This window comes from Liolophura sinensis, chromosome 1 (genome assembly GCF_032854445.1).
Source record: "Liolophura sinensis isolate JHLJ2023 chromosome 1, CUHK_Ljap_v2, whole genome shotgun sequence".
Classification (NCBI taxonomy): domain Eukaryota; kingdom Metazoa; phylum Mollusca; class Polyplacophora; order Chitonida; family Chitonidae; genus Liolophura; species Liolophura sinensis.
The window spans coordinates 66432250-66455853 of NC_088295.1; the positions used below are offsets into that span (position 1 = coordinate 66432250).

At 40.5% G+C, this 23604-nt stretch overlaps 1 protein-coding gene across 1 annotated transcript in view; it reads left to right on the plus strand.

Annotated features, from left to right (window-relative positions):
- LOC135482341 (pyrokinin-1 receptor-like) overlaps positions 1-12346 on the plus strand; it is a 45724-nt gene extending 33378 nt beyond the window's left edge. The window contains 4 exon segments of the mRNA XM_064762273.1: positions 5878-6113; positions 6115-6427; positions 10814-10939; positions 11427-12346. Coding sequence (XP_064618343.1) covers positions 5878-6113; positions 6115-6427; positions 10814-10939; positions 11427-11926 — 1175 coding nt within the window. The 3' untranslated portion in view covers positions 11927-12346.
- The last annotated feature ends 11258 nt before the right edge of the window (positions 12347-23604 follow it).

Here is a 23604-nt window from a genome sequence, read left to right on the forward strand (position 1 = left end):
ATTTCAGCTGTTCATATATATACAACATGGCCCGCACTTCCTCCCTCTCCCAGCCCCGGTACCTTGGCCCAAAACTTATGGTTACACGAATAGGATAAATGAAACCTTGAATCAGAACGTTTACTAAATAATTTAAAGCTTTCAGAAGCACATTGTAATATTTATCTTAATTTTTCAGTGACAGATTTGAACTCTTAAAGTGCACTACAAAAATTCAGTAGAGAAGTTTAGACGTGGTATGGCTGCGGAGTCTTAACATAGCTAAACATTTTATTGTCATTTGAAAAACACATCTAGTGTAAGACTTTTTTTCTGTAAATATTTAAACGATACAGACCTAAGCGCTGCTAGTGTTGTTAGTCACAGTGCTCGGTGTTGTCATTTATTCGGCCGCCTGTTTGAGACCAATTTCGAAAATTCAGCTCAAGACAAAAAATATTCATGACGTATATATGCACTAATCATTTTCAAACCGAGAAAGATGGCCATGAATTTTCAGAGGAGTGTTTTTTTTATATGTTATTATCGTTGGCAAATTAAACAGGTTTGCACTGATTTTCAGTCTAATTTTTATCACTTGTGCTTGTTTAAGATTTACAGCGTACGTGTTTTAAAGTAGACGGATCAGTCCTTTATGTTTATTGACTGAAGCTAGCGTTTTATACTGTTGTGTCCTCATCACATCACATACTGAATATCCTCAAATCACATTCCTCTGGGTGAGTGAGAGAGTGAGTGCTTAGAGTTTACGCCGTACTTCACAATTTTTCAGTTGTGTAACGATGAAGGAGTCCTTATAGTGCATGTACATGTAATGTGCCTCCTTGATGCAGGATGGATTTTCACCGCTCTTTTATCTAGTGCTGCTTCACTGAGACGACTTACCGAAGGCAAGTAAGCCGCCCCACCCGAGTCATTACTTAGCCATTGGCACCGGTCCATTCCACAGACCGTAGCCTATAGGAGATGTTATATTACAAGTACATATAAATGTTACTTGTACGCTAGTTTGCGATCAGACTTTATAGAAATGAAATGGGTGTGTACTACATGTATAAAGTATGCTGTACTAAGAGTTATGTCAATCTTATAAAATACTGACTGATAGAAATGAAATCAAGTGCTTCGTGGGCAAAAATATTAATTATACCATTTGATTACTTGGTATACATGATAACACGACTAACAGACAACAAAAATGCTTGGTATTTTGCAATCACCAAGTCTGCCATAATGAACAGTACACATTTACCTTAAGACAGACGCACGTTCTTTATGACGATGGTTAGTCAATCGTTCCGTATGCAGAGGAACGGCACAGACGACTAATGGTATTAAACAGTATGTGACTGCGACTTAATACTGGACAGGCTTCCAGAAGTATAGTTATTATGGCAATCAAGCTTTAGGGTGATTTTTACATAGAGCCCCAAAATGAAATATGTTTTAATATGCCTGCAATCCATGGGGGAAAGGCGCTATGGACGTTTCTGAGATAACGAAGCCCGTATCTCTACCGACGACTAGTTCCGTGCCTAATGTCCGATCCAGTCAGCAGTGTCTTTGGTTTCGTGTGAGCTAATCGGACCAAGAGAATTGTCTATGTTCTTAGAGGATACACCACCTTGTTACCTCTAATGAGGATGTCTCTCAAGGCTTTGTTCTGGACCCTCCGTGTCATTTCGTGACGGAACAACCTATGCGACGCCCTGTACAAACTGCTGTGGGATTATATCGGCCGGCAAAGAAGCCTAATTATTAATGGACCGTCAGTCTCACGTCGCTTACCCAGCTAACTGACGGAGTCTTTGATTTTCCTGAAAGCTTCGTATCCAACATCCCGTTAAAAGGGGATTCGTCGCTGGTAATCTAATTTATTATTTAAAATATAAACTTTTTAGGAATAATATAGCTGGACATTAATTTTATCACCGTGACGGTTATGAAAGCTGTTCAAAAGGTTGACGATGTTTTGGCCATTTCCACACCTTCAAACTAATCTCTTTTCTTTGGCAGTGGAAAACGCTGGGGAAAGCTTGACGAAATTAAGTTATTCTTCTATATTACCAGATATCGACATTCCTTGAATGCAAAGCACATATGTCTTACTTTACTAGGTACGTTTCGTTTAGGCATATTGAAATTCTAACTTCGAAATAGAGGATGTGGAGTAGTCATACAACAGCACCAAACTGGAACTTGGTAGCTTGAGGACGTTTCATGTTAATCCTCTAAAAATGTGTCAATGCATCTGGCCATCACACACCCATGGTGGATAACAACACAGAAAGAGCATAACGATTGTTAATACATGCATATACTAATTCAGACAGCAGAAAATATTCTGTAGCCAAGAAAGTAAAGCAGTTGTCACCATTGGCCTTCCTGAGTAACGAGGGCGTTATCTGACGACATCGTGACAACTTATCACAGATTGTCATATATTAAGCACAACGTTTTTTCCTTCGTGACAACATGGTGACACGTGAGCGTGTGGTGATCGATTGACAGACGCCGCATGGAGCATCTATTTAAGTTTTACGACAAGTTGTAGTCGTGATTTAGTCTATCATCTGTATTGCGACCAACATACATGCAAAATTTAAGCGTGAGCCGCAATAATATTCATGTGCGTCTATTAAAGATATTAATATTTAATTATAAAACGTTACGGCCAGTTCTCGATGGGCTGTTTGCACAGGTCTTCCTTCGTTTAAAATCACTGGTCTCCCACCAATTTAACAAACAAGTCTGTACGTCACTTGTATGCTTTATTTATTTATTTATTTGATTTGTGTTTTACGCCGCACTCAAGAATATTTCACTTATACGACGGCGGCCAACATTATGGTGGGAGGAAACCGGGCAGAGCCCGGAGGAAACCCACCACCATCCGCAGCTTGCTGAAAGGCCTTCCCAATTAAGGCTGCACTTGTATGAAGAATCGTCAGTACGCTGGGCCCCGGGATCACGAACTAATCTTAGGCTTAAGTCAAAATTTGAAAACAATTTAAAACTCTGATTTCTGATCTAATAAGATCGGAAATTGCTTGATAACGTAAATTCTGGGTATATGTAAGTTATTGTACAACGAACTTCAGCTGAAATAACCGAAAGAAGCATACCCAATTTATTGATTAAAGTTTTGACTTAAGATCGCTTCGTGTTCATTATTGTTTTCTCCACATATTAAACTAAACGTCATGTTATAGGTGCAAAGAAAAACTCTTCATTACTGAACATTGTTCAACAAAATTCAAATAAATAAATATATTTGCATTGATTTACAATATTTCAAGACATCAGCATTTTAGTGTAGCATCTGTGACCGTTTGCGAGGTACTGGCGCACTTTCCCGCGTTTTGACTTTCATGTATATATGCACACCATTTTCGGGGAAGACAAACGGCCTTAAACGAACGTTAATGTATGCAAATGCTGGCACGAGCTTGGACTTCTTATTGACACCAACATCCCATGAACGTAGAGATCGGAGATATTCACTAGTTCCCTGTTCAGTGTCGGGTTTGAACCCCGACTTATTGTGTACCACCGAATAAAATACAAGCGACTTTAACGTTCGGTCACTATCCGCTTCCTTCAAATAAATATATAAATAAATAAATAAATAAATAAATAAATAAATAATTAAATATACGCACGTTTCGATCAGGGTAGGAGATCTCTTCAGTATATTTGATGTCACGCTGTAGCATGGACGGCATGTTTTGTTATTTATCGTATTAGCAACTTTTGTAAGTTGCTTTGTGCAGTGTGCTGACTGTTACATATATTCCCCAGTCTAGTGTATATAGAGAAGTGTATACATACAAGCAATATATATTTCCATATACAGTATGCAATAAATCTGGATGGAAAGTTATGAGATATAAGGCTAGGAGACATGGTTGGGATTTACTGCAGATTACTTTGGAACTAGTGTCAGTCCATGCAGCCCAGACGGGTAATACTTTTTATGCTTACTAACTGAGCGGCGCAACTAAACTAGAGCTTACCAATCTAGCACTGGTAGAGCTGACCAGATGAGCCCGACGGAAATCAGACCAAAACTTATCCGTGTGGAGGACAACCCACCAGCCGTCTATCTGACCAGATTGGGGTTCTAGTACGGGGATTTTGTCGTTCATTTGGGGCCCAAGCAGTCCGACGTCGTTCTAGACCATTATCATCCATAAAACCACATTAGGGTTTAAACAGGTGCGGAACTGAACCTCGAGGGAAGCAGTCTAATTTCTACTCAATTCCACGAGTGTTTCTCATCAACAAAGGACAATGTTATCAGGCTTACAATTTAGATTCCTCGGCCTCCTTCGATTCGCGCTTCGTTGATCAATGACCTACATTTTAATAGAGTTCGAGGAGTTTTCACTCCTGAAACTTTGCCTTTGTATTGGGATTCGCAAAAACTTTGAGCTGTGGACAAGAAAAGCATTGCTAAACTCTGTCCACACTGATGGCAAAATTGGGTGAAATTCCAAGCTTTAAAATTATTTTCATTGGCCAGAGGTGTTAGAATTGGTTGGCAGAACGGCTGGCTTACCACGTCCATCGCGCAAATATCCAGGCTTTGGAAGTATTCTGCTGTATGCACAAAGTATGTTTCTGCTAACCAAATGCTCAAGAAAAGTACTCCCATTCTGTAGTGTGTGAACAAGACAAAAACATTCGTGACAAAACTAAATTTGTGTAACCCTCACAGACAACACAAGTCTACTTTGGTGATGTGTTTCTTTTTCTTGCACCATTAGTCTCCTAACGAGTTTTTGTTGTTCATACCATCATTTATCAGCAACGTACAACCTTGAAATGGATCTGTCGCGCAAGTCTGGATTTGGCTAATGCTTCGATGTGATTTGACGTTGTTGACCTGATGGAACCAGTCAGTTGTAAAGCATTCAGTCAGATCGTTAAATCGTTTGGCCATCTACGTGACAGCTTAATTGACTTGACTGACGCCTGCTTTCCGAAACAAACCGTATACGTCAAGGAGATTATTTAACCAAAGAGAGTTTCCCACACGTTTATTGGACACGTTTTATGATGGATTTTAAGTTTTACTAGAACAATTTTGTTGCATATTCTTTTATGGGTGAGCTGCTTTTGTATATAATTGCCCATTTCAGGACGTATGTGGTTGTGCGTTGTTGGGTAACATTTATGTTTTTTCTTCCACTATGTTTCCATGTATTATATCACAAGAAACAACTTGTGTGCGCTATATTATTTCACGAGACAAGGTATATGCCGTAAGTTTGCAGATGATACACCCCGGTGAGAATGAAATCGGGAATAAAAATAGATTTGCGTTTCATCACACGCCAAAATAAACCTTTTAATGTTTCGACACCCAAGATAAAAGCCTTTTGAATCTCGAATGATTCCAGATATCCTTAATGTAGGTGTGCAAAGTAGGATTCACATTTATTTTCAACCGACATCAATAGCAATTGTGTAAACTGCAGAAAATGTGAAAAAAGGTAAATGGATCTTGTTTGGCAACCATGTCACAGATAACAACTCAATGGACTCTTCACTTTTTAGTGCGGGTAATACCTCAATGGAAGCTAATTGTGCCGCAATGGAGTAATTTATGTATTAGTTTGTGAAAAACGCAGGATGAGGTAGAAGGAAGCCGGAAAGAGGTTGTCAAAAGAAGAATGTCTCCTTTTTTCAGAGTGCTGTCATCAACAAAGCTTATTCCATAACGCTAATTTTAACAGCAATAATTTCTCGTTTTCATTCGGTCAGATAAACTCGTTTTTGAAAGTCTTAAAATGGATTCGTGAGGGATTAGCCACTGTTAAAAACACACTACTTTCTTTTCATTTGATCAACATATCAATCTTCTGTTCACAGGCCTGCCTCCAGAACTTTACCAGATATGGGAAGCCTATCCTTGGATATTCGGGGAGCCTTTCTGCATTGTGAAAATTTTGTTGACAGAAATGACGTCATACGCGTCAGTGTTGACGATCACGACTTTCACGATCGAACGTTACATCGCTATTTGCCACCCACTGTTGGCACACAAGATGGCGGACACACGCCGTGCGATAAAAATTATCATCTGCGTGTGGGTTAACCGCATTCTGTTTCGCCTTGCCGTATCCCATCCACACCCGGACCTCTTATTACGTGTCCCATCCTGTGACTGGGGAACCTGTGAAGGACTCTCTGACCTGCACAATTCCTCTTAAATGGAGACAGGACATGACGGTGATGTTTCAGATTTCCTCTTTCTTGTTTTTTGTGACACCTATGGCAATAATCACAGTGCTGTACATCCTGATAGGAATAACCATCGGGAGATCCGGGCTTTCCCGTGGAGCTTCAGAAGAGTCGTGTCAGGGCCGCCCCAGGGGCACTGCCCAGTCAACTCCCAGAAGAGCCGTTCTCAAAATGTTAGGTGAGTGTAATCAAACGCCACAGGTCATCGTTTTATTATTCATGATTTCCTTCAAGGGTTTGCACTCTCGATATTCTCTGTGTTCATGTGAGTGGGTGTACCCACGGAATGGTTCCGGTTAGCTGTGAGCATGTGGTGTCAGTTTAAGTAAAGAAATCTATTTACCTTTTGTTATCTCAAAGGAAAAGACAGCTCAAAATTGCAGATGGACCATTGCAAATTATATCCAAAATACATGTACTTTTTTTAAAATTTTTTCCAGCGAGTTATATGCATTCAAATGTTTAAGCTGTACAGTGTGCTTTATGGGTCAGACTGTCGGTGTTTAGGAGTCTTGACGTCACAGGCATTTTTCTTTTACACAAATTTCGCATGTTGGTGAGTCTAAACAACAGAAAAGGAACTTTGGCGTCAGAGTTCATAAGCATAGGCAGTATAATTCATAAAACCTATTATAAATTGTCACATAGTAATAAAGTATTTATTTGATGATGCCTTATGCCGTACTAAAGAATATTTCATTTATACGACGGCGGCCAGCATTATGGTGGGAGGAAACCGGGCAAAGCCCGGCGAAACACACGACCATTCCCAGATTGTTGGCAGACCTTATCACTTACGACCGGAGAGAAAAACCAGCATGTGCTGCACTTGAACTCACAGCGAAAGCATTGGTGAGAGGCACCGGATGCCCCGTGATAAAGCACTCTGGGCATTTAAATAAGTGACCATGAACTGAGAAAACACGAATGTTGTCATCAGCTTTAACCTGGACATTCAAATATGTGGCCATGAACTGAGAAAACACGAATGTTGTCATCAGCTTTAATCTGGACATTTAAATATGTGAAGGTCTCACAGCAATGTGATCACAGGTTGGTCGTGCGTTTCCCCGGAGCTCTGCCCAGTTTCCACCCACCATCGTATAAGTGAAATATTCTTGAGTACGGCGTAAAACACCAGTCCAATAAAAAAATAAATTTAAACATGTATCCAGGAACTGATGAAACACGAATGTTGTCATCAGCTTTAATCTGGACATTCAAATATGCGGCCATGAACTGAGAAAACACGAATGTTGTCATCAGCTTAAATCTGGACATTTAAATATGTATCCAGGAACCGAGAAAACACAAATGTTGCCAACAGCTTAAATCTGGACATTTAAATATGTATCCAGCAACCGAGAAAACACAAATGTTGTCATCAGCTTTAATATGGACATTTAAATATGTATCCAGCAACCGAGAAAACACAAATGTTGTCATCAGCTTTAATCTGGACATTTAAATATGTATCCAGGAACCGAGAAAACACGAATGTTGTCATCAGCTTTAATCTGGACATTTAAACATGCTGCCATGAACTGAGAAAACACAAATGTTGTCATCAGCTTTAATCTAGACATTTAAATATGTATCCAGGAACCGAGAAAACACGAATGTTGTCATCAGCTTAAATCTGCACATTTAAATATGTCATCAGCTTTAACACTCTCTACTTTGCACGAAACGGAGAAAACGTACTTAGCTTGTCGATTTGATTGAAAAAAGAAAAACACACGGAATCACGTCATATCACTGTCACGTGTTATAACATCAATATTACTGATATGCCTGTTATAACATATGCAGATTTTTTGTCCGTCGTTATAAGCTCACCACCAACAGCACATTGTAGACCAAAATCATCGCTGAGTGTAAAAATCTGGATTCACCCAGTAATTTAACCTGTTGATGGAAAGATAAGTTGACCATTTTTACCAGCGAGGCTTTTACAGAATATACGTTGTAAAGCATTCTGCTTATACCTTCGCATGCGCATGTATCTATGGCCAAACGTTGAGAGCACTGCCAGTTAAGTTGGAGTTTAACACAATGGAAAACAAAAGTAAAGATGGTTCATGAGTAAAGGTTGTACAGCGTTTTTTTTTTTAAATTTTCATTCTTAGATTGGCGTCTACGTATTTCAAACATTTCAGTAGTTAAGATCATAGTAAAACTTGGTCTGGTTAGGATGTCAGTCCGACGGGGTATCATATGACTTATGAGTGTAGGCGGAAATATCGTTCAAAACATTTCGATTTACAATAGATAGACGGTTCATATATAGTGTCATATAGAAGAGGTTTAACGTTATTGTAAGCTTTTCAGGAAGGATATTCTCCTGGTTGGTGTTTGACTGTCTCGGTCTTACATTACGCTGTAAGTACGTCGAGTCCCTCAGCGATTCAATCCCAAGAATGTCTGCTAACGATGCGGTTCGAGGGCAATAAATGGAAACGACTCGTGCGTAGCATATTATTTCTTATAACCTACTTATATATTCGATATAAAATATTTCGCCATAGGGCGGACGTTTGATTGACTTACTGATAATTTATGCACCGTAGCTAATAAACCGACTGCGTTGTGTGTCAAAATTTTCATGTCAGCACTCAGTAAATTATATAGGGCAGCAAGATATTTTCAGTTTTTGAGCAAAGCGCAGAATGAGCTTGTTCTGTCTCATATTTACAAGAAATATGTGTTAGATTCAACGCCGAAAATGTTTTTACACCATACCATTTCCTGTACATACATAAGTGAAGTGTCCAAATCATGGTTTAAGCCGTAAATCGGTGAAACCGTTTCCAATGTCAAATTCCCAAAGACCAATTTCATTAACGAAAAGTAAATCACATCTTTTATTTTTGGTTTAAATAGATCTTCACATTATTATATTAAACTGCTTCGACAGTTAGGGCGTAGATTATGTCTTGTTTGATGTATTTTTGTGACTTGAAAGCAATATTTTAGGTTATTTGTTAAAATGTTTTATTCCTTCTGAGAAGATAAAACAATTTGGTATTATATCCTTTTGTATTAATCCGATGTCCCACCTCCATTCCATTCCCGGTGAAAGTCATTGTGACGTCATGACATCACAGAAAGATTTAACCTTTGTAACCAGTGCATGGGACATCTGGTTGACCTATTTGCAACAATACTGGTCAAGTGCGTGTTCTTGATTGACAGTTCGGAAAGGTGCATTATACAGTGAGAAATATAACCATATAGGATATTTGCAGTTGTTAATTGCGGTAAACCTGCGTAAACAAATTCACAGAGTTGATATATAATTGAAACGAAAGATGAATTGCCACGGGGATATAACTGTAGACAACGTTATGTTTCCTGAAACTGCCGACTGTTATAACCTGAGTTAAAATACCAGAGTCGCACCAGTCACTCTCAGTGGCATGGCTATTTTGTCCGTAGCACTGACACGCCTCTGACAGCTCGTCGTGAAGCATCCCCTAGACAATTTCTTATCCGTCATCGCCAAGACAGCTGCGTTTCGTGTGGCAGGTTTAAGTAATATCCATTACGCCACTATATGCTTGCCTCACAGCTCTTGCACGGTACACCAGGGATACCTTAGGCAATCTCGTTAATAGATGGGTCAGCGGTTATGTGGCTATGGCTCGGATTCTGCATGACTGTTCCAAATGGTTTTTGGCGCCTTTGCTTGAACGGACAGTATTCTCCAGCGGTGATAGAGTCTCTCTTATCCATGCGCTGGATAACGTAGTTCCAGCAGAGCAATTGTGCGCAATAGAGACCGGGTGAGAAAGCATCTGTTTTTTCCGCAGCTGTGACTATAATAGCCACTAAACGTCTCTCACCTCAAATTTGCCCATGACAAATGTATGCATTTCGAGCCCTGTTCAGTTATATCCGCATATTTATTCGATATTTCTGCATAAAGAGACAGTTTGCGGTCATAGAGATGTCAGAGGAGCATTGCTATTTTCCGATATGAACAAACAAACCCAACCTTTGCCCGATCACAAGCGTCAATATTCTGTAACGTTAGTGCTATGGGACATTTGTTGCCATCAGAATGACAATGTTTTACCATTTATATTGGCCCTAACCATAAATCCACAACATAATATAAACATTCGGAAAAACACAAAAATTTAAATATAAATGGAAGGATTTGAGTGGTCAAGTGTTTTCTTTATTGGCAAATAACTATGACTAAAATATTAACTAATCAATGCAACTATAGACATCCTTGCTGTTAACTGAAACAGTCATACATATACCCTTGTCTTTTCACAGACACATTTAAACCGCCTTTTTGCCAATTACATAATAATAATTTTGAAGGTTTATGGATTCCCTGGCTGACAGAGGCTAGAGTCGGCCATGATATATCATGCGAGGTACCCAAAAAGTCTTATACTAACGTGAAATATCGGGCCGTCTTTGTAAGAATGCAATAAATCATGACAATCCAGAGGTTTTGTTGTGAACTTGGCAATTTCGGATCAGTTTGCCGGGCATGATTGATTGCTTAGACCAGATGATTATCCTCCATGCTTCTTCTGTTTGACAGTGGCTGTCGTTGTGGCATTCTTCGTCTGCTGGGCACCGTTTCACGCACAGAGATTTATGACGTTGTACGTGAAGGACTGGACGAAGACTCTCCTGGAGGTTCAGAGCCAACTGTTTTACGTCTCGGGTGAGTTGCGGGTGCCTAGATTACACAAGCCTCGGGCCAATAATTACCCATATATATATATATATATATATGATCCTTTGGCCATTCATTTCTACGTATTGGTTTATATACCCGCAATCGGACAGGATGATGGAAAATTGTTTTTGTATGTTATAATCAGAAAGTGTCATTTTAGATCAGATGAAGAAAATACAGACCACATTTTATTGATTCAAATGAAAGAACACAGTCCAAACCCATTTAACAACCAGCAATCTGACGGATACTTTCAACATAGTATCTAATTTCGATTCAAGTTATTTCTGTAATGATCGGCTTCCCATGTATTATGTTAAATAAAGTGGAACTACCGGGTGCTATGCACTTTTTTAAACCCTTACTACGCACTATATTTCCCGGTTTCATGTGGCTTTCTTGTTTCTTTATTTCCAACAATTACTTGTATTATTTTGACAAAGAGTTTCATTTTGAGTTCTTGTATTTGCAGGTCTTCTTCTGTACGTGAGCTCTACGGTTAATCCCATTCTCTACAATCTCATGTCAAAGAGATACAGACAGGCATTCAGAGAAACACTGTGTTGTTGTATTGGACAGAAGAACCCAAGACGGTTTTCTTTTGGAAACAGCCACACTGAACAAACAGTGAACAACGGTCTTCGGACTGTCAGGTTCCTAAGCGCTGACAAGTCACAGACAAAACCAGTGTACGGTTCTAATCGTCTCCAAGTACCGGGAAAGAGTGATAGTTGTTTACAGGAGCGGCTACTAAGCGGTGTCTCCAAGGCTTCTCCTGACGACCAAAATGGCTGTGTACTCGGTTGTAAAAAAACGTCGGACCCAAACGGAAGATTGCTAGGCAGAAATGAATTGTCCATAAACAAAAACGGCCATAGTTCAGGGGAAGTCTGCCTCTCGCCTATCACCAGTGATAATTCTCGTCAACAGTTGTTGGCAGAAGAATGCCATCACGACAACACACCACTGTGATACACTGTTGTTTCCGCCAACTGATCAGCTGGGTCGTTGTTGTAGCTTTATGTCCCTAATCCGTCACAGACAAGGCTGGGGGCATTGCCACAAGACTGCTCGCAGAACATTGCCAGGCAAAACCCCTTTATCCGTTTTCAAGAGCAGTACACCCAAACATTGAAACTTGCCTGAATCCCTGCTACCGTTATATGTGATATGTTGACACATACTTTCTCTATTCCAAACATTTTATTGAATCTTCTGCATTCTACTTTAAAAACGACTTACCCATATCTGGTACCCATGAGTGGTGTTGAGTTTTAATGGAGGCTCATGTCATTGACTGTGAATACATGAATATTTTATTTTGTCACAAAATTCCGCCTTCGAGTCCTCTTCATAATAAATAATATAATAATAAAAAACCAAATAACTGTATCAATGTTTTTGGTTATGTTCATGTTTATATGCAAAAGTGATGAATTTAGTTAAGCGAAGGAAAGATGAAAGGTTATCAAACAATGCATTTGTAAAACAACTGACCGGAAAAAGCCAAAGCTCTAAATAGCTGACAGAGGGCTGTTGTTCGTGGCATTTTAACTGAGTTACCCTGCTGCCATGTTTTATATCATGTGATGTGTGTACATTTACGTTGTATTGTGGCAGGGCGAGTCCGGCCGCAACTGAATCATCATGCCGAAGACGTGAAGGAAGTTAGCAATTCCTCTGGTATATGACGACGATGAAACATTTGGTGTGTACATTTACTGTGCCTTGTGGCAGGACGAGTCCTCCCGTCGCTGAAACATCATGCCGAAGACATTAGATATGGCACCAGGCCAACCAGTCTTGTTCTAACCTTTCAGTGTTGAGAATAGCGAAATGTTCAATTTTTAAAGTCTTTGGTATGACCTGACTTCTGGGTGAGTGGGTGGGGTGAAAGGAGGAGGGGATTGTAAAGAGGGTTATCTTTCAGTCGCAGGACAAGGGAGTTTTCGGTTCAGTCTCAGCCCTGGAACCAAAATTCTGCCTCAGCTGTTCTCGGTAGTAATGAGCGGTGGTTGAAGGTCGTGTCATCTAGCACCAAGTTAGTTGGACATGATTTGTCTTCCATCACTATGGGACACAGCTCAATCCCTCCTTGAGGATAAAAATCTGTGTCCAACGAGTAAGAAACTTCGACAGTTACTAGTCAAACGAAAGTAGTTTCCGCCACATACAAATGTGCCCGCCGTGGAATGCACGAAAAAAAAAATGAGATACCTTTTGGTGTTCCTAGGTGAATACATATCCTGCAGTTGTTTCACGCCATTAGTTTCATGATCTTCAGTTACGTTTATTGGAAACCATTGTACCTAACGTCTCAATGCTTATGAGGAACTGTCTCATTTACTGCACTATCCACGACACTATATCTACATGAATGTGCCATTCGGACGAATATCCTTCTGCGTTTGCTGTACCACATGGATTATTGGTGTGATATACGGCTACATATCCTATACATACACTACTGAAATGACGTCCATTAATAATTGCCTTCGTTTCAGGTATTTCCCGTTACAAATGCATGTACCGTGTACATATGTAAAGTAACATTAGTACAGTTGGAGGATATCAACCCCGCATGTTTGTCTAGAACAAAATACTACACTGCGTTCTTCACACTCAGTATCTTAGAAACTGATTATCCTTTTAGACCTTTTGGTCTGTGGATAGTAATACATACGTGTTAATTTTTGAGTCCAGCTCGAACGTACGTGCGAAGACCGGATGGTCGTGGGTTTTCCCTTCGCTCTGCCCTTTTTCCTCCCACCATAATGCTGACCGCCGTCGTATAAGTGAAATATTCCTGGGGACGGCGTAAAACACAAATCAAATAAACAGATAACTAGATGTTTTAGTCCAGCAAAATCATATAGGCTCATATTTGAAAGGAACATGCATTTCCCTTTCAATTTTTCATAAACGGGAATGTATACACTTGGAAGACTGCCCTTTAGCGCGTTTAACTTCTTGATATCAGAGATAAATAATGGACATTTGTGTGACCATATCTTGGAGGAGTGCAGTGAGCTACTGGTATGTCGAGAATCGGGCCTAGTCGCTATTGCCTCCATACTTTATGTGATCACAGCCATAGATTGCCTCGGAGTGGCAAATGATTGCTTTCGCCTGTATTCCCCTGAAGCATTAATATCTGAATATTTTGTGTGCTACTGGACCTCCTTTATTTCCAATATTGTATCTTCATGTCCTGCAGCAGACACTATTGTCTCTCTGTCCTCTCTTCCTGATGGCCACACACCAAAGGATATTTGCCTTACCTTGCGTCTGTTAAATGGGTATTGGCTAAATCTGGGGCACCCGTGTTCCAACTGAAACCTGGGGTCATATCCACAAAGCCATTTTTGGGCTTGACAGTTTAACCTTCCTTTGCAAAACGACTAGATCATTAGATAAAATCCAATATACATTGTGATACAGGCAATACGCGTTCGTTTGAGACTTCATTAGTGTAATTCTTGGGCTCAAGAGCTGTTGGGATGTACGAAGCCTTCTTAACGTTACGAGCACGTAACTACCATGACAACCAGCAATGTAGGCATTACATCACCATGGCCGTTACGTGCTCCTAACGTCAAGTGGGCTTTGCACAAGTGGGCTTCGTATAAGTGGGCTTCGTACAAGTGGGCCCTGAAACTGCTTCTAACAATAAGCGTTTAATTCCCATATGAACTTTTGGCATGTGTAATTAATAAAGCACGGTACTTACATTTTTACTTCACTGTGTATTTGTTACCAAGTAACAGATTGACTGAGACAAGGACACCTATATAAAGCTTCAACGAACCAGCAAATGCGCTGTAACTTAAGTGTTGGGCAATCTGTTATATTTGTATGTGACTTCACACTGTCACGTCATGAAATGCAACATAATTTCAGTAAAACATATATAACCTTTGTCCTGTCGGGTTTTGCATACAAAAAGCATGAAAGATATATGGAGAATTGGATGGTTCAGAAACTAATGCTAGAGGCTGAGAGAGTTGACTTACTCAGTAGGCTGGCCCTGCTAATGGCAACGCGTGTAAATGAATATATGCCATAGTGCACTTGAAATCAGAAAATACAGTTACTGCAGTTTGAAAATAATTAAACACTCTTAAATAAAAATTTTATTCTTAAACTTATTATTCTGAGTGTAAGCAAACATCGAGTTAAATGAATAATCCCCATAGACAAATGCGCAGGGAATGTACAATCCCTCACTACTGGAATGCAATAACAGCCTTGAAATAAACCACTGGAACCGTTACCTTTTCAGTGCACAAACATAGCACGTGTATTCCGCATAATCTGTAACCATGGGTCAGGTTGTGGGCCTTTTCTCTGAATTTTGGCTATTCAGCTTGAATCTTGATATGTTTTACATCCACCTAAGGCATTTGGAGCAATCGATTTGGGCCTGTATATTTTATGTCTGTCCAACATCAAATCGAGATTATGTTGCAGATTCTTCTGGTTGATGGCATGGGGAGCGCTTTGGTATTATCTATTAGTGAACAAAATGTTTTCTTTGTTGACTTGAGTTCAGCTGAGTGCTATAAAACAAGCACATCAGCCGAGAGGCTCACTGAGAATCATCTTTATTCAGACTGACGTGATAATCGATACGATATACTTTTATCTCTTTCTCACTTTCCTTAACTCCTGGCACATGTCAATCAACTGTGGGCAGAAGGAATGGGATCCTATACTTGTGGCTACACCGTCTCTCAAGCTGCATGAGGGAGGTAAAACTTCAACAGTCACAGCTATGCGCGTGCGTCATCTCAACAGTTATCTATATTCTTTCAATATATACTCATGGATTAAAATTAAATGGTGACATTAACGCACTTGGCCTCTGTACATGAAATTCAGTCATTTTATCCTGAGCCGAGAAAAATGTCAACTAGATTTGTTTTATTACTTTACCGCTGTAATGGTCATAAGTATCTTTTATTTAACAGAAACAAAAAGTGATCCGCAACCGATAACAATAAACGACATCGTTCATTTAACACCTTAGGCGACACTTGCCATTTGTAGCAACGACCAGATAAGGCATTATCAATTTTTCATCACACTATGTTTATCTTTTACACAATCCTCTTGAATTCTTTTTCCATCTTTTGGCAATAATGACTTCTGCGTTTGATGAGATCAGCCTAATGTATATCCGGAGGGGAGAACGAAAAAGACACAGCTAAGCAAACACAGGTTTTTGTGGATGGAACATTTAATAAAAATCAGTCCAAATATGAATCAAAGCGAAAAAAAAATGTAAAAAGGGGTAAAAAGGGGAACCACGTCTTAGAGTTATTATCGATTTTGATGGTTGAAGCCTGACAAAAATCACATCATGTAGGCTACTGTGTTCAGGTTTGATTTACTTTCTGTGATTGGGTTACGCTAAACCAGAGCCTGTGCATAAAATGGGCATCCGGGAAATGGTAAACTGGTAAAATCTATTATTCATTCTTATGAATTTGGCGGTCAGTTGATTAGGTATTACTTTTATACAACAAATGCCTAGGGAGAGAGCAGCAGACTGACCAGTTTTAGTCTGATGCGATTATCGAACTTGAAATACTACCGCATTTTGTTTCCCGTATGGCAATCTTGCGAAACGTTCATTCATTCGTATAATCTGATTGAATTCATAGAAAGGTCAATAACTCAAACAGGAAATTCAGGAACAGACTTTGTCCATTTTCTTTCTTGTTCTCTATAACTTAATGCTTACACGACTGAGCTCTCCAGGGAAGAGAAGCTGTTGAGATTTTAGGCATGGCAGTACTGTAACGTCTGACTGGGTAAAATTATGCGCATCTACGGGGAACTTAGGAAGATGTATTGACGCATTTGTCATATTCAAATGTCCACACGGGCAAAGCGGATGCTCTGCTGAATGATCTCAATTACTTCAGACGGCTTTAGGTGGCGAAATTCGTCACAGACACTTCATATCACCGTTACCGTAATATGTCTGAATCGTGAGTAATGAATCATTAGAAACCATTTGGGTGGTGTATTAATTCTTAACCTTGTATGTATCACCGTACAGTACAGCGGTGAATTTAGTCGTGTTATTTCCTGTCCCGTCTACGCATGACCTGTGCATTCATTTTATCTTAGACGCATTTTTTTATAATGATTTTAAGAGGTGGTCGACGGTAAACCCTTGTATATGGTCAAACCTGAATTTTAGCATAGACCAATTACTCTCCAGGTGCATATGTAACTCCGAGAAAGTTCGCCAGTGACTTGTCAAGAACCTAGACAGTGGTACGCTCCAAGTACTCCGACTTCCTCCAAGAATGAAACTCGCCGACAAGGCATAAGTTACAATTCCTTATGACGTGGCCTAAGAAATCAAACTAATGCTTTATATGTAACTCGATCAACAATTTTGTTCGTAAATGAGAGGTAACCGGCCATGGATTCAACAGACATTTGCAATATTTTTGAATTTTATGATACAGATTTATAACTTGCAAAATTGGAGTGTTTACTCATAACATAACAACTTCAACCCTCTCACTCCCACCATGCCTCTGCCTATATATCTATATGTCATTACAAAGAGGGAAAATAATATCATTTAGATATCAATTTCCAAAAGAAGCCTCTTTGAAGTATGTGTTTACGAAAGCTTTACAATGGCACAATTAGACACAGTTTGTCTAAATTCCAGTGAGGATGACTGGGTAAGATGACGCAAGTGCGACGAAACCATACCCAAAGTGCAGGTGGTGGTTGAGGGCTGAGCTTAACTAGGCAGGAAGGGGATGGGTGTATGTAAGGGACAGCACCGCCTTTGGAATTTCAAAACATATACTAACCATCACAACACCGTAATACTGTTGGTGATGGAGGGGAGTGAACTCTCACAGTGGATGGAAATTGGACACGGACACAGCTTAGACGACCAGAATGCGTGCATCACATACATGAATATATGCACTACTGCTCTGACTCGTGTATCATTTAAGAAATTACATTTGTAAGTAGACAGGTACTAAGACAAATGTCTACAAGCTTTCAACCTGTATGTGTTTTTCTCTATACATGCATCTAGAAGTACCCTTCAAATACATAACTTAGACGGAATCAGTTCATGTTCAAAGACCAATGCCGTGGCTAACCGTGCTAAATTTCAGTAGGTTTCTTGCTTAATTGGAAGTCAAGTGTGATTAACTTGCCTATTTCAGATATTTCATTTATAACGTCACATTTATTGCAGTAGCAATACTATTTATTTGATTGGTGTTTTACGTAGTGTTCACGAATATTCCACTTATACGACAATATGGTGGGAAAGCCCGGGGTAACCCACGACCATCTGCGAGTTGCTGGTAGAACTTCCCACGAATGGCCAGAGAGAAGCCAGCATGAGCTGGACTTGAAATCAAAACGATTGCATAGGTGAGAAGCTCCCTGGTCATTGTGCACGCCAACCACCTCAGCCAAGGAGGATTCATACCAGCAGTAATATTTATTTATTTATTTGATTGGTTGTGCGCCGTACTCAAGAATGTTTCATTTATACGACGCCGGCCAGCACTATGGCGGGAGGAAAAAGGACAGAGCCCGGGGGAAACTCACGACCATGCGCAGGTTACTGGAAGACTTTCCCACGTACAGCCGGAGAGAAAGCCAGCATGAGCTGGACTTGAACTCAAAGCGACCGCATTGGTGAGAGGCTCCTGGGTTATTGGGCCGCGCTGGTGTCCTAAGCCCTTCGGCAGCAGCAATAATAATCCTTGTAGTATAATGACGTCAGTGCTTCTGTGTTAATACTCTAGTCATTGGGTGAACAATGAGGGTTAAATGTTAAGGCTGGAAGACATATGTAATGAAACCGGGTGTTGCGTTGCATTATCACATGATGTCATAATTCAACCACAGCTGTACGAAATATAATTTCGAACTCTTCCACAAACAGGGCCGCTTCGGTGGCCTCAGAGCGTATGCCTGGATGTCGGGAAACCCTGGATAACAAAAAGGGTAGGGTCATACCAAAGACTTCAGATATTGTACTTGTTGCTGCCTCTCTTGGCAGTCAGCACTGACAGGATTGAACAAGAAACACGAACTGGTTGGTCCGGTGGAGGTATTATGTGATTGGGTGGGATATCATATCTTCGGCATGACACTTCAGTGGCGGCATCACTTCGGCGGCATGGACTTGCCCTGTCACAAGAAGACACTGTATACATACACGTAGCTAATGAATCCACGTGACATTCTTCAATGCGACGTAAAATCATATTAAACATAGATACATACATATTCTACAAACATCTTTGCTTGAAGAAGTCCAAGTTAGTCTAACCAACTTCCACGTTTAACTTCACCCTTTTTTGTCACCCAGCATGTCACTTGTCCCTGCTGCTTAGTACTCTTTACTTTTCCACCCCTACCCTCACTCAATACCTGATTATCGTGCCAGGCTTTTTGGCATGATTTAATAAGCACGTACTTATAGGCGAGTACCTTGTTGGCTCTTCTTTTCTAACGGGACCCAGTACTGTAACGTCATCATACAACTGTAACCGTGATGTCATTATGTAAACTGGCGCAGTTTTCTGATTTACCGATAAGATTTGTCCTTTCCTTTATGCTGATCACCAAGCCATGCGAGAATCGAGATTGCCAAAGTCTTAACCCATCTTCGCTTGCTTTTCATTAATTTATTTCTTTGATTGGTGTTCAGAGCCTTGCTCAAGACTATATCACTTATTGACAGAAATTACATCTATGCATGGAGGAAATCGGGATTGGCTAGTGTAAACCAACGACCTCCAGCTATTGCGTGGAAAACCTTCTGACCTAAAGCTGCGTTCGAAATAGCATGTTCTTCATGAAATGCTGGGAAATTTAAATTTCAGGTAAACTTTCATTAGAATGTTGGTTAATAATGGAGAATGTGCTTCATTGTACAGAATTGGCGTGATTGTCGTGCAAGATACATAAATCTCCTGCATCTTTCTGATGTAAACGAAACCTAATATGATTGAAAAAACTTTTTAGCACCAAACAAAGAAATCGAGTGAGTGAGTGAGTGATTGGGGTTTAACGTCGTGCTCAACAATTTTTCAGTCATATGACGACGAAGGAATCCTTAGGGTGTATGTAATGTATCTCCTTGTTGCAGGACGGATTTCCACGGCTCTTTTATCTAGTGCTGCTTCACTGAGACGACTTACCGAAGGCAAGTAAGCCGCCCCACCCGAGCCATTATACTGATACGGGTAACCAGTCGTTGCACCATCCTCTTCATGCTGAACGCCAAGCGAGGAAGCCACAACTTCCTCTTTTAAAGTCTAAGGTGTGACTCGACCTAGGATTGATCCTGGATCTACCGCTCCCGAAGTGGACGCTCTAATCGAGCATGTTGGTGTAAATGTCTGTCAAGTTATGGTAAGAATGGAAGCCCTCATATGACGGCTATTTCACTTATGATTTTGTATGATTTAGATTAATAAATCTCCCTCGTTTTCTTTATCTCTTTATCAGTTTGTGAATAAGATTAAGGCTATAATCTACTTGGAAATAATTTAATAAATCTAAAGTGATGGTAAAGTAAATGGTATTGATATACCGGCACATTATTTTCGATTTATCAATGATACCAAGGAAATACTTTAAAATCATAACGTTATTTTGAATTGAGAAATATTACGTTGAAATGTTTTATATATATATATATATAGACCTGAGAAAGCGCTACAATGGGGGATAACTCTGATAGTGTCCCCGCAGAAACAACTCGTCGTTCGGGCTGCCGGTTGCAGACCCAATGCACAGAGTCCACCACACCATAAACATTGCCGATACCCCTTTCTGTATGGCGTGTTACATAACACTTGACAAACACAATGTCCAATCAAGCAGCATTAAGCACCAGAGAATCAATCAAAAGCACATATATAATGACTTTATATTGGATATAAAGAGGACTATGACTATTAGTCTTCTCATGGGACATACATGATTGGGCAGCGAATTCTTGCGCAACTCATAAAGGCAAGTTTACTCTGATTTTAATGGATGGAGATAAAATGAAACAGAGATAAAACGGATTTTGAAGCTCAGCAAGCACGCACATAGGAAAAACACTGGACACGACCTGCAGGCCCAGTCAATTTACCCTTTAAGCGACGTGAGGCCGGATATCACCAGGTACGTCTGGCGGTTTGCCATTTGTTACTCTCGTCGTTGCTGTGGGTTTACTCTTTGTCCGGTTTTACTGCCTATGTTGTTATCTTTTATATTTTGTTCATTGGTTCTAGTTTGTGCACCGCGAGAAATTCGAACAGCTCCAGAGCCTCCGTGGCCGAGATGATTAACGTGCCAGCGTGGCGCAATGGCCCAGGAGCCTCAGACCAATGCTATCGCCGTGGGTCCAGCTCATGCTGAAGGTCTGGATTTCTCCCGGGCTCTGCCCGGTTTTCTCCCACCACATAATGCTGCCTACCGTCGTATAGGTGAAACATTCTTAAGTACGGTGTAAAACACAAATCAAATAAATAAATAAATAAAACGAACCGCTCCCGTGGTGTAATGGTAAAGACTTTCTTCTCGATGTCAGGGGATCTGGGATCAAACCTGGGTCTGGTCATACAAATGCTTTGAAAATGGTAGCCTTTTGGCGCTCAGTACTGACAGCATAGGGCAAGGAAACAGGACCGATTGGTCAGGTGTCAGTATAATGTGACTGGGTGAGTTGTCATGTCTGATGTCCCCTTGGCAAAGGACTGGCCCTACAACATTTATTTATTTATTTGATTGGTGTTTTACGCCGTACTCAAGAATATCTCACTTATACGACGGCGGCCAGCATTAAGGTAGGTGGAAAACGGGTTCAGCCCGGGGGTAAACCCACGACCATCCGCAGGTTGCTGCCAGACCTTCCCACTTACGGTCGGAAAGGAAGCCAGCATGAGCTGGACTTGAACTCACAGCGACCGCATTGGTGAGAGACTCTGGGGTCATAACGCTCCACTAGCGCGCTAACCAACTGAGCCACGGAGGCCCCGGCCCTACAACAAGATGACACAATAAGTATACACACAGGCTATGACTCCTTGTCGAAATATGACTGAAAATTTGTTACGTATGACGTAAAGTCCCAGGCATGCATACATACATACGCGAGGAATTAACCATATTGTTTGATATGGAGAACCTACACACATATATTTTACAGAACCATTCCGCACGTTCAGATGGTTAAAGATCTGGCTTGGTGCGACTAAACCAGGCTCTTGACCGGTGAGATCCATGTTCGAATCCAGTTCGCGATGTTTCCACTCAGGATTTACATGTAAGTCAAGAGGTTTGTCAGAGACGTGGCAAAGGTCGATAGATTACCCTGGTCTCCTCAACTCATAAGTTTAACCGCTGTCTCATGTGAGTGAAAAATCCTTGACAACGGCCTTAAACACCAATGAATTAAATAATTCTAAGCGTTCAGATGGATTCACCTGCATTTACATGCACGTTGAACTGTTATACTCAGCGGTTTGCCATTAATGTCGTGCCCAGGTGAATAATGTGATTTCCTGGCGAAGACACGGTTAGTGTTCCATTGTTTTCAGGGCCTTGGTTGCATTAGGCGGTTGACATATGAAATATGTTTATAGTCTTACGTTACATTCATTGGAGATTTCGTCAGAAACTTGCCAAGGGTCGGCGTTTTATTCCGGACACTCTTGGTTTCCATCGCATCGTACACTAATAAATGAATAAGGTTTTGAAAATAAAATAGGGGTGCATATCTGCAACAAAGGCATGAGTTATAGATCTATTTACCAGCGCATAATGAGCTTTGATTGAGTTTATATATGCACATTTTTACGACATCACTATTAACAGCTTTCAGTCATGTACAACGCGTTCCATGGAACAGCGGTACCATGCTTGTGTGTAGGGATAGGTTGGAGGAGGGGGTATACATGTAGGTATCGATTTAGTGGAGGTGCAGTGGTCTACTCAAGGAGTACGGTCACATTCTAGAAATTCTGAAAGTTTTGGGGGAGAGCGGTAGCCATCTCATTCCCGTTTCCCCTATTTCCTATCGCTTTCTTTCACGGTGGTTTTACAAAGAAGCAGCATCCAACCTGCCACAGTTTATATTTTGTGCAATATTTTGGACCTACATAAAGCAGCCTGTGCCTCACAAATATCAGATAGCAATGTTTTATGTGTTCGAGAATGAGAGATTAGGAGTCAAGGCGCCAAAGACGAGACTCTGAAGACACGATACGGAAAGAAACATGTATGTAGCCCTGTATTTTATGTTCTTGTCAAGACTATCTGGCGTCTATAACACATACTTGTACATATTATAAGCTCATTTGATACACGTACACATGTACCATGCTAGAGAAAAAACGGTTGTTTACACTGACAGTTACGACATTGCGGGTCAAATCGTTATATTCTTCCTTCTCCATCTGTCAGGCTGAATAACAGATCTACAAGTAACCTGATCTGGTTGTACACGCGAATGCCTACATAGGAACACTATGACCACTCAGGGCTAGACACGCACCCAGAACTGCCACGTATTACAATTGTCTAAAGTTCGGTTTCTTAAAACAAGCAAAGTCTGTGTGGGTTGTAAGTTTTGGTAGTTGAAA